We start from the raw sequence: 13577 nt of genomic DNA on the forward strand, positions 1-13577 counted from the left end.
TTTATTTTGTTCTTATATATACGAAGATATATAAGAAGCAAAACAAAAGTGAGACTGGAATCATAATTGACAAAGCAGGAATAACGATTTGTTTTAAATGTTTATTGAAATGTTCGGTCCATTCTTCAGCAGTGACAAGTTAAATGAAACATAGACGTTTAAGGAGTGACAATAAAACAGCTTATCAAGAGAGAGCATCAAACAATAAGGAGTAAACAATAAAATTAACTATGGTGAGTCTGTGAGCAGAGGATAATCATACATTTTGGTTGTAATATTTAAGCCACCCACTGTTTTGTATTAATTAAGTATGGCTTATATTTCAAACCATGTTTAAGTTATCCCATGGAGTTTCCATTGAGAGCAACCCACATTACAAAACTATTAATAACAGAAACACGAAAAGTTAAAGAATACCGTTTACTTCAAGATTGAAATTCTACTGCGGACTAATTCTTTCGTAAATCTGTGTATAATTATTGATTTTTTTTTTTAAGTGTTAACCGAGAGTACCAATTTGTTTTGAACGGTTTAACTTCGATTTCTGACCTTGTTTTCACATTTAACCAAACAAATCACTGCCTTCAAGTTGGTAAGGTAGCTAAATGTATATATATATATATATATATATATTTATATATATATATATATATATATATATATATATATATATATTTATATATATATATATATAGATATAGATATATATATAGATATATATATAGATATAGATATATATATAGATATATATATATATATATATAAACGCCAACGCTGCTTTCTTTTATCTATAATAAAATCGATATACGTTGTGATATGTGTGCGTGTCGTATCTATGTATAGCAGTAATGGTTGACTGTGACATTTAAGTTATACTACAACAGACCGTGGGGCTGGCTACATACATAATAATCGATTTAAGAAACACTCGACACTGAGGAAATTCAGGACACATGTCTTGACCTGTTCAAAGTATATATAGCTGGATCCCAGTAAAGGCCTATAACGATAAATGAATTCTCACGTGAATTTAGAAGTTGCTTTTGGAAAAGTAAATTGAAAGATGTGGTGTTATTTGGAAGTGTGTTCCATTTGAGACGTTGTGACAATCCTTATATAAAGGGAACATCTTCAACAAGGCTTTCTCTTAGCATGAGAGACCAGCGGTCAACAGATGCTGCAGGCATCGTCTTGGGACATTAATTTTCTGTTCACAGGAATGTGGGCGTTAATTTGCATCAATTTTATCTCGGTGTTTGTAACGTGACAGATCTCATTTCTCTAAGAAGGAACGAGTTTTCATATAGTCAATCTTAACAGATAGTTTGAAATTACAGATACCTAAGGCTCACGTGTTTATTGAGACTTTTAAGTGACCTTTAAAAGCGAGAAAATCTCGGTAAATTGATAAGAGAGGTACGGGTGAGAGCTACAGGGGCCTACTTATTGTACATCGGGAAAATGTTTATTATAAGGATAGGCTTATCGCTGCAAAATTTGTTTTTCTCACTTCTGGGTTCAGATTGCGACATAGTTCGTTATTTCATTTGATATTTTCTACACGAAAATAACGTTTTTGTAACAAAAAAATTTGTCTATCAAATTGTCCGAATATTTCATTCCAATGATTCACAGTCACATTGACATGTGACTGTGTCCCGACCTCTTTAAAAAATAAAACCTTCAAGAGACAGACTGTTTTGGTTTGATTTTAAGTCACTGTATATTATTTCTAATGAAACAAAATACAATTTCTAAAATGTGACTATAATTCATTAATGATTTAGCAGTTATCAGCGATGAATTAATTAATGTTAATTATTACTGTAAGACTTTCGTAATTCCATTGTTTTTGTTATATCGATAAACCCACACTGATAGAATCCTTGAATAACCATATGCAAGAAACAAAGAAATGAATTCGAGTATTTTTAAAGATGACATCCTGATTTGTGTTTCAAATTTGATTCATATCTTGGTATATCATTACCACATTTTATTTTCTCCAGGGTGTTCCCAAAACCCATAAGAATTTTCAATCTTGAATTGCAAACTGGTCCCGTCGTGAATTCGGTGTGCAACCTGGCCCCATTTGATGTCAGCAAGCTACAGCAGACAAGCTAAAAGAACAAGATATTGTAACATTTAGCTTGTTCACTGCAACATAAATGTCCTCTCCTCTGCAACTGTCATTACGGAATGATTCCGTTTCTGCATTTATCAAGACTTCAAGGCTGTAAATGACGTATATGTCACTCGATAAACTGGACCAAAACCTTAATGACGTCACAATGACTATTCGGAATAACGATTTTGAATAGGAAAGCAGTAATGAAGTAAGCCTATCAAACCGGGCCAATGTCAAGAATTTATCAGATGTATAGCGATGACTTCAGTCTAACAGGTTGGTACCGTTTCCAGGTTCAAACTTCAAACCCAGTTTCTCTCGTCTTCTCCAGTCTTCTATTCAAAATTGATGCTTTGCAGATTAGTTAATCGGCAAAGTCTTCCATGGATTTGGCGATTCTGTTTTGAGAATTAGGAACTGTGGTTTGGTCCTATTCATGAACAGTTTCATAACAACTTGATTCACCATATATATAGCAGCACAGCAGTTGCGGTAAATAGGTTCCTTCATATCCCTGTGATTTCATAAGTGATTAGATGCAGAGGTACGCCCTCGTCCGTCGGACGGGGACCCTAAGTGTCGGTTATCACATGGGTATATGGTTTCAAATACGTTTCTATTGACTTCCTTAGCGTTGAGGCGTACTTCACTAGCGGTTATTCAGTGCGTAACACATAGGAAAGGATTATCTTTCAAAGGTGCACTGGTCGGAAAGCTGCCATACATTTTTGCTTATTTTATGATTTTATGTTGCCATTTAGTAGGGGCACCTACTGAGATTCTCTTTGGTTTCTACGTCTATTCTCATTATCACTACATATATTTTGTGTTACGTTATTTCTCAAGATATCAGATAATTTGACCCCCATTGACAACATTGACCCCCCCCCCCCCCACAAAAAAATCCAGAAAACCTTTCTTAAATAGAAAGATATTTTTTCAGATTATCGCTTCTCTTATACACTACGTCAAACAATTTATGATGCTATATGATTTCATAGTACATGACAAAATACAAACAGAGCGAATGCACCTATCACTTCTCTCTGTAGAAGCAGTTTCGTGACATTAACTGATGATAAAAGATTGAAGCTAACATTAACAACTCTTTTTTTTTTTCTCGCATCAGTGGTTTACGATAACATATTTCGATAAATCATTAAAATTACGGAATGTTCCTTTAAGGACCTTCACCGACACTGCGATGCATTTGTTGCTACAGCAACGCATAGTGTCTGACTAATTAAATCCCGTATATTCGTTCTATACTGAATATATTCAAAAGTGTTTCCTGTTAAAATTAACCAAAGTACGGTTGGCATAATAGCGATATACACTGATCATTCAATGATGTGATGCAACTCAGAACTGCATTCTCGGATTCATTATTTCTAGTGTCGGCCATGTTTGTGGCTACCAGCACAGTAATGCATAAATTATTCTTCTTGTCTTGCATGACTGTACTTCATTCCATCAAACTCTTGTACTTTGCAGTGATCATTTGCAATAAAAATAGTTCAGCTATTATATAGCTGATAAGGTCTACTAAAATATTAATACCGTAAACTACTTTTGGTTTTTATTGTTATGATTAAATAAATATTAGTTAATAGAGTAGTTAGAGTATTGGCAGAGTATAGCTCTATATTGAAGGTATATAGAGTTTTGTTTCTATCCTTTGTCTCTAGACAAACTTGACATACCAAAGACTAGATCTCTATGTCAACAATGAAAATAAGAACCACATATATCAACAGTATATAGTGTCCTGTCCTGACGTAACCTAATGCACCTGTCAGAGGAGGTAATATGTAATCTCGGAATATATCTTAATATTTCGAAATTCTACTTCCGAATCAAGAACACTACGGACCACTATACGGACCATTGTGCTTCCAATTTTACTGAATAATACATTTCATTAAAGATCATGAGATTCCAGTCCCTCTTTCTGACCAAACCATATCATTGTAGTTTGATCCCTTTCATTTTAAGTGTTAGATATTGATAAACTTGTTGTTAAACGATCTGATTGAGTAAGCCACACTGAACCATAAAGTCAACTATACCTGTATGCTGTAACCCTATAGTCAACTCTGCATGTATACTGTAACCCTATAGTCAACTATACCTGTATGCTGTAACCTATGGTCAACTATACATGTATGCTGTAACTATATATTCAACTATACCTGTATGCTCTAACCCTATAGTCAACGATACATGTAGGCTGTAACCCTATAGTCAACGATACCTGTAGGCTGTAACCCTATAGTCAACTACACCTGTATGCTGTAACCATATATTAAATTATACCTGTATGCTGTAACCCTATAGTCAACTATACCTGTATGCTGTAACCATATATTCAACTATACCTGTAGGCTGTAACCATATATTAAACTATACCTGTGTGCTGTAACCCTTTAGTCAACTATTCCTGCATGATATAACCCTATAGTCAAATATACCTGTATGCTGTACAGTAACCCTATAGTCAACTATTCCTGTATGATATAACCCTATGGGCAATTATACATGTATGCTGTACAGTAACCCTATAGTCAACTATTCCTGTATGATATAACCCTATAGTCAAATATACCTGTATGCTGTACAGTAACCCTATAGTCAACTATTCCTGTATGATATAACCCTATGGGCAATTATACATGTATGCTGTAACCCTAAAGTCAACTATTCCTGTATGCTGTAACCCTATAGTCAACTATACCTGTTGGCGTAATGGTCAACAATTTGAAACTGATGTCTCTATATGTTGCCTACTTATGCACTACTTGGACGCGTGCATATATTAGGTCTCTGTGAAATAGACTTATATCATACGAAATAATGTCAGTTAGTCTCGCTATGAATTAGACACATAATTTTGAAGATACGTGACACATGGAAAGTGCGGCCGATTAAACATGTTTTATTGCTCATGACTTACAAAATATGGATAGAAAAATTACCGGTACATACATAATTAATTAGCATTTCTTTTTTTGTTGCTTTTTCATTGCTATAGCAACAGAAGGAAACGCCTCAGTTTTATTGTTTTCATAAGTTTAATTTTTCTTAGAAAGATGGAAATGCCCGTGCCCGTTATTATTTATAATGAGCAAAGTGCATGATTATCTGAAAATATCAAATGAAATGCAAAGTCACATGTTGAGGGATTAAGGGACATAGGTTTTCTATCGTGTTTCGTTTGTTTCGTAAAGGTCGGTGCAACAAATGAGAATACCCCATGAGTATTTTATCCGGGGGATAATCTAAACGTGCCTTTGGAGTTCTGCAGTAGTGTGCATATTCATTTCTACGTTTGCAGCCGACTAAATTTTATACTGTGACTGGTGGGTGTATCGTTTTACCTGAGTACTTTCCATTTATTTCGGTATTGGGAAATTGTATTATTACCCTTAAAAATCCCTCTTATCCTTGTTACAATTGCAACATTCAGGGACAAAGGTCAACTAGAGTGTTGTCTCCAGTCGCAATATTATTGTCATACTGAGGAAGATTCTACGATAGTGTAGAATATCCCCTTTGACACTATAGTGAAGAACAACCCCGGATTGAATTATTAAGGGGATGTTCTGCACTTTCGTACTGGTACACCGTTCTCACTGGCGCTCTGAAAGGGTAAGATCTGGAAGGACGGATGGACAAAAGAGTGGTCGCAGTCCTGGGTGTGAAATGGAGGGAGGGGGGGGGGCTGGGGGAGGGCATGGCACTGTGCTAAAATATTCAAAATTTGGCTTCGATAAAAGAGGTACGTTCATAAGTAGCGTAAAAACAGATACGTCAGTGAGATAAAGATTATTTTATGACCGTTACGATTTTTTTTATAAATATGTAAAAACACGCGTTGTGCAGGGAGGTATCGAGGATTATGTAAAGGAGGGGCATGGCCCTGGGGTAGTTGCAGCGACTCCTTTGTGTCGTGATGTCAAGGGGTCCTCCCTAAGGAAAACAATTAGTCAACATTAAAAAGTTAAATGGTGCATTATGAGGCATATTTATGCAATAAATGAGGAGTATAGTTATCAGTTGTTGTCTTTTGTGTTTCCTTGAAGAGTTTAGTACGTAACTTCGAATAATGCTCTTAACCGTTAGGTCAGTTCAAATACTTCACTGACGGAAGAACCAAGAAAGCCACTCAATGTTTTTTGCTCTCTTCCTGCTCTTTCTTGGTCAGTTTATTACTAACCACAAAATGTGTGCTCTTGTTTATGTTTCGTGAGTTTTAAAGTAACCTTTAAGGTTCATTCTAGGTTCATTATACATAGGCCTATTTTAATATTACATGGGTGTGTTTGTTTTCTATCACATTTTATACTGCCTTAATTCTTTTAATGACATTGAAAATAAACAAAATTACTAAACTAATGAAAAACGCCTTTACAACATTGACATCAAATCCTTCTTTATTTTGCTGTTACATCCACGCGTTATACATCAGCCATGCATCAGTTTTACATCAACCATATTTCTAAAATTTACAAGACAGACGAGTAAAATGGTTTTAATTTGTAGTATCGTTTCCTTCACTATATATAATACAAATTATTAATATTCGGCTCCAAGGCTAGGCGTTATTCATTATAATAAATCAGGTTTTTGTACATTTTGATTTTGTCTTCTTTTTTTTTTTGGTCGTCGTGATTTTTAATAAGGACTTTATTATACTTGATACTGCTCTAGAGTCGTTGCATCATTTTTCAATGGATTCCGGTTGCCCTGCTTGTTGATTGCAATATGATTTTTAGTGATTAATATTGCTTCAAGTCCATGCTGGTATCATTCAGACTGAATCGCTATTGTCCAAAACTTCTAACCACAAAAAGACAAAAAGGAGCACAAAGGGATAAAAGAAAAAGAGAAATAATTAAAAGATAACGAGCAACAACCATGCACTACTGCATGTGTTGATGACTTGATCTAGCGATATCAGAGGAGACTGTCCCTCTTTAATTGAATGGATGGATGGATGGACGGACGGACGGACGGACGGACGGACGGACGGACGGACGGACGGACGGACGGACGGACGGACGGACGGAAGGACGGACGGACGGACGGACGGACGGACGGACGGACGGACGGACGGACGGACGGACGGACGGACGGACGGACGGACGGATATGGACGGACGGATATGGACGGACGGATATGGACGGACGGATATGGACGGATATGGACAGACGGACGGATATGGTCGTAGAAATGTAAACATAATGTAGGGCATGAAACTCGCAATAAAATGTCAAATGTGGGCAAACCGGGTACAAATGTAAGGACGCTACGTAACCTTGAGCAAACTTAACAAATATATTGTCCGCATCATGAATATTTGGAGGAAAAAATGCTTCGCCTTTATATGAATACGTTACGTTTGCAAATCAGCGCATACTCATTCGAACGTCTTTTACGTCACCCAAATTGATATATTTTCATCTCTGTAGATAAACAAAGTGCATGGACGACATTTGTACCCGGAAGCTTTTCACCGTAACTTAAATTTCTTGAAAATTCTTAATAACTTCCGAGATACCCGTTGATAAAACACGTTAGTTACTGATGTTTGTTTATCAGTTCTGAACATCACCGGTTAATAATCCCAAGAGTGCAAACACTTGAGGCAATAATAAAGTTATGAATATATATATATAGAAGTAAAGGTAAACATTATAAAATGGTTTCCTAAATTTCAGTCTTCAAGCTGAATAAGTCAGTTAAACTCAGTATATACAATTCAGCAACTCATGCATCGAACCTGAACAGATGGTGGCCAGATGCATGAATATCTTTAATCCGATCTTTGATGAACAATCGCTAGATGTTTCCTTTTTTTTGTGGGGGGGGGGGGTGAAAACTAGACATTTATTGTCTGCAATATTATTCGCTGCAATACTATGAAGAAATGTAAAAACTTGGAGTAAGCACTGCCAAAAAAAAAAAAACACATATTTCAAAGAGAGAACTTCAAGAGCAAAAAATCCTCTTGAATTTCAACGGAAGCGTGATAAAGTTTACACTTGATATCAATCATATACACAGTGAAAAATATTGCTTTACTATGAGGATAACCTTCACGATGTACATTCTAACACGGGTACTCTGCATTTCATTTGCTTGAATGCTTTTATGCTATGAATTTATGTCGTTGCCAATACTCGAAGGACGAGCTTCACATTTTGTTGATAAATGATGCGCATGCACTTTAGACAAGGACTGTATGTGATCATTCTCAGATGGAGTTTTGTAAATATATAAAAGTTATCAAAAATAGGTTGAAAGATTCTTCCGTCGAAAGCCCAGGCCTCACTCCGTCACTAAGGGAACGGAGGCGTTATAACAAAACAGTTGTACAATTTCCTTGGCGAACAGGTACTTGATGCAATTAAATGTAAAGCTAACGTAAATAAATACCGTAATCATAAATTCCATGTGTGTTCATAAAATGTCCTTTGCTACAGCCTTTGCTGTAGGCTATATATATATATATATATATATCACTGACCTCTGTCAACTTGGATCCACTTTATTGTCACTGGACACGATGGTTAAGTGTTACTTATAACCGTTTAATAAGAAAACCCTCCTTTAATTCACTCAATTCCATTAAGTGCCCACTATAAGCACTCATTAAATCCAACCTAGCTAAAAGTTAATTTCTAAATTCTAAAAGTGAAATTGGAAATCCTACTTCGTATATACCACAGCCACTCTGTCCATATTAAAACCTTGCAGAGGGATTCTTTTGTAGGTCAATTCGATGTCTTTTGCGAAAGATTCTTTCACCACATTTTGTTATTTTCTATTTTATTTCTTTTTCCTTTTGACAGACGGAGACCGTTCCATGGAAGGCGGTTTGTGACAGAATGTGAAGTCAAAATCGATTGCCCTACCTGTGAACTTCTTAGCCGGATTTTGTTTTTTATTGATTCTGTACTATACAGTTAACTGGAAATGGGAGCTATTCAAGAATTCGATATTTTCCTAGACGATTCGTTGGAGGTTTATCATTGCGGCGAAAAGCTGACTGGTCACGTGTTACTAACATTGACCAAAGATTTGGCTATGAAAGGTAAGTTGGCTGTCGAAAAAGTCAGTTTTGAAAGCCACGTTAACATTGCAGTTAATTTCGACTGAGGGATGCTTGATAGAATTCCATACTGTGGTTATCCTTGTACAATCCTGACCCTCAACCACTTCTGTCATTTATAAAATACTAATAAATTAAAAGGAAACTTTCTAAAAACAGAAACGTAATATTCATACATTAATATTTTCTAAAGAAGATGATTTGAACAATTTGTCATTTGTTAATGGAGAAATTACATTACAACATAACAGCTAATAGAAAACGCACTAAATTGTGATAACAACACGGGCTGCAATTCATTAAGCACACAAGGAGACGTTAAACTACATCATTGCAGCTAATAGCAAACTCACTAAATTGTGATAACTACACGGGCTGCAATTCATTGAGCACAAAATGAGATTTGAATGAATGAACATAAGCAGCATAATTTCACATACATATTAGATATATTGCGATAATATCTTCTGGAATAAATCATTATTTCTTACTTTCTTTTGACTTACAGCAAATTTTTGCATCGAACTTGGTCAATCTTTGATACAGTTCGATACCCAACTGGTATTACTATGCAATTCATTGGCGTATAGCTATCGTCCAGTTTTATTCAAATACAAGGAGGGGGGAAAGTCACTAATCTGAACCCCCCAAAAAATCATACATTTTTTTTTCAATTAATTTATTCTTTTGTATGTAGGCTAATCCACTAAGTTCAAACTTCTACAGGAGAAATTACAAATTACAGCGTTGATCATTCTCGCCTCGCTGATATGTTTTAATGAAGTTACATACCTTGAAAGTTATTCATTACGTCCTAAGGACTCGAATCCTGTTTTCATTAAATAACCCCCCTGTTCACAAACGTATCTATGTAAAGTTCCCAGTCAATAAATAAACCAACCCAAAACGCAAAGCAATTCCTTTTTTAATTCTACCTTCATTAAAGATTAAAAGCTTCAATATTTGTGTCGACTGTAAATATTACTCATGAGGGAGTAGTATAGTGATCATTGTTTATGAAAAGATGATAACACATACCAATCATCAGCTCATTACTTTGAAAGAAAGTACCATAATGTTATTCTAACATTTTCAAATTTACGACAATGACGTAACAACATATAAATACAAGATTCGTCAAAGTTAACGGAAAATATATCATTCATCGATTATCCTTCACTTGAACGGTTTTGATGATTAGTTTGTTTTATATTTGTTTAATCTAAGAGTTAATGTAGCTTAAAATAAGGATCTTTCTGGTTTGTGATGTTTCATGAAAATATAGTCTGTCATTAACGTTGAAATTCTTCGGCGTTTATGGTTGAATGCTTTTTGAAAATAACCATAAACTATTACGATTGAAAGCAGTTTTGATTTTTCTATTTTTGGACAGACCCTCTCCCACATTTTTACCGACTCGGCCGACTATTACTCAAGAAGTACATGTTTTTTTTTAATGTTTAAAACTTAAATATATCTATAAACTTTAAGTAGCCAACATATCGAAGACTATATAAATCAATTTTAGCCTAATCAACTCTTACCGATACCAATTGTTATTTATAATAGATCCCATTGGTGCGAACGGATCATTTGATCCTTGCAAAGCTTATTACTGTTGTTTATGAAAGCAAGGAATCCATTCATCCATTGTTTTGCACGTTAGGTACCTTACACCTTAAGTAACCTACATATCGAGTATCAAATTTATAAATTTGAGCCTAATCAACTCATATCTATCCCAATTGTGTTTTTTTTTATAATAGATCAGCTTATTACTGTTGTTTATGAAAGCAAGAAATCCATTCATCCATTGTTTTGACATAATTGATTCATATGACGGCATACTTTTAAGGAATGCCTTTATCATGCTTATCGGGTTTATCAGGTTCAGACGATTCAATTTATCAGGGGTCTCCCAATATCCATGATTGGTTCCGATATTTTGAACCAACAGTACACAACTGCCTGACAAATAAACTTATAGCCAGACAGTACTTTGTAGCTTTCACAAAATTTACAGGTTTGTGTCTGTTGCAGATCTGATGAAGTAAAGTTGTAAAGACCACAGCGCCCCCTTAATCTGAGGCTACATAAACGATAGCTTCTCTCCACTGGTTACATTTTGTATTAAAAACGTCATTTTCTCTCGATTGACGACAGTGTATAAGTGTAATTACCGCAATTGCAAACTTGTTTCCTAAATTTCCAACAACTTCCACAATATCTGCCAAACCATATCTTACATACTGTATAAACAATATAAATAATTACAAAAACTCGTTAGTTGAAAATTAATCTCCTCAGTCAAGTTAGGTCGACGCGTTTTGGAAGTGATTAGTATAATATTTGGGTCGTTAAAGCGGAATAAATCATCCTGGCCGTCATAACGATGTATAAAGTAACTAGATATTCCAATGCGCGAACAGATAAAGCTGTTAAGAACATTGCTTGCAAAGAATTGAGCTGAACATTTTAAACAAGTTCGTCGTCGCTGGTCGATTTAAAAAACACTCTCGGTCTTGTTTTGTGACACATTGTCTGTCTAATCCGTCGCACTTTGCTCGATTGACGTCATCAATATGATTAAAGTGTCGCGTCCACATGTAATCAGTTCAACTTGTTTCATAGAGAGTAGAGGATTTGTTTACTACAGGGAAATGAGAAGATCGTAGAGTAAGCAACGGAGTGACATCGCCACACGATAAATAATATTAAACGTTAAAAGTATTATAGAATGACTTTATAATGCTGGATTTTGGTCTTGTTAGTGTCATAGCCCAAGAGAAAAGGAACATTCAAGTCCTGGCCTAGCAATGTTTCTTTACCTTTTCCTGATTTCAAAATATTTAGCATTAAAATAGTATAAAGCTCTGGAATGCGCCTTTAACGGCGCAGTCCTAAATGTTAATGTTGATCAAATTGTTTTGTAAAGTCTAATCTTTAGTCAAACTGCAGAGCAACATTGGATGACACATATGTCCTTGCACAACATCTACTGCATCGCAAAAATTTTATTGCTCCATCGTAAACAAATTTCTATCGCATCGTAAACTAATTTCTACTGCATCGTAAACTCATTTCTACTGCATCGTTAACTAGTGTCTACTGCATCGTAAACTCATTTCTACTGCATCGTAAATACGCCATTCATTATGATGTTTATCTGGTGAGGTTAGTGTCGCACCTGAGGGACTGGCCTAATTGTCTGGGAATTATAATATATAATTCAGGCACTTTTATCGATGAGCCTGAGATGCTTTAATTATCATTTCTCAAAAACCTGGTGTAGAAATACAACATGGACGGATAGCAGTAGTTTTTAGTGTGGCGGTTATATCACATTATAATCTAAATCATTTACTTTGCTTTTCACTAACCTGTCTCCTCGCAAAATAACAAATGCACTTTTGCTCTACCATGGCTAGGGAGTCAAACAATATTGGTTCAGGAGAACAAGTATATTTCTTCACATTTCTGTAGCCATTCATCCCAAATCGCATACAGATAATATTGAAAAATTATAACTGCATCCCGAGGCTCTCTCTCTCTTTGTGGAAGTGGGGATGGGGTGGGGGAGGGGGTCAACCTCATTTTGACCTCAATTTTTACGAACATATACTACCAAGATCGTTTAAAACATTCAAGGATTGAGCCCCCCCCCCCCTCCCCTTCTCTCTCTCTCTAATCAATGCAAATGACTGAACCAAGGATTTACATATAATTTTACCCTATAAAGATCTACATTGCTGTGAAAGTGATCAAATGTGAGTATTGTTTTCCACACTCGACCATTAAAGGAATACTAAACATTCCAGAAATAAAATGTTACTCAGGTTACACAAAAAAAAAAAAGATTAACAAGGCGACTGCAGGGCAGATTGCAGACACGCATTCAAGCAATTGAGAAAAACTACCTAACTCAATATGATGATACGTGAATCCGATTTCGTTTGCGCTTGCCTTAAATGATTCTAATGTGCCGAATGAATCCCTCATGATGCCAGATTTATCAAAATCGAAATGATTCCTTCATTGGTATCAAATTAATTAATAAAGTAAACATAATTTGAAGGTTAATTACAGGTGTAAGTTTAATCGGCCTTCCAAATTATTGTTATGTGTCCCACTATTTCTTTAAAGCAGTTATTAGCACAAACTTGCGGGTCGACCGAATTAATTACCTAAATGTGCCGCTTCTACGACCTCGGAGCCACGCCTTTCCTTTTATAAATCTGAATCCGCACCTGTGAGATGAGGGAGATGAGATGGCCAGAAAACAGCTTTGTATCCATTAGGAGAAATCCCCACAAGTCACAAGACGATTGATCACAA

The 13577-nt window shown here is 35.5% G+C and overlaps 1 protein-coding gene across 1 annotated transcript in view; it reads left to right on the forward strand.

Annotated features, from left to right (window-relative positions):
* Window positions 1–13577, forward strand: part of LOC139955309 (uncharacterized) — a 53029-nt gene that overhangs the window by 16148 nt on the left and 23304 nt on the right. Inside the window, exon 2 of the mRNA XM_071955123.1 lies at window positions 8983–9224. Within this exon, the coding sequence (XP_071811224.1) occupies window positions 9107–9224 (118 nt within the window). The 5' untranslated portion in view covers window positions 8983–9106. The remainder of the gene's footprint in view (window positions 1–8982; window positions 9225–13577) is intronic.

This window comes from Apostichopus japonicus, chromosome 2 (genome assembly GCF_037975245.1).
Source record: "Apostichopus japonicus isolate 1M-3 chromosome 2, ASM3797524v1, whole genome shotgun sequence".
NCBI classification, from domain to species: Eukaryota; Metazoa; Echinodermata; class Holothuroidea; order Aspidochirotida; family Stichopodidae; genus Apostichopus; species Apostichopus japonicus.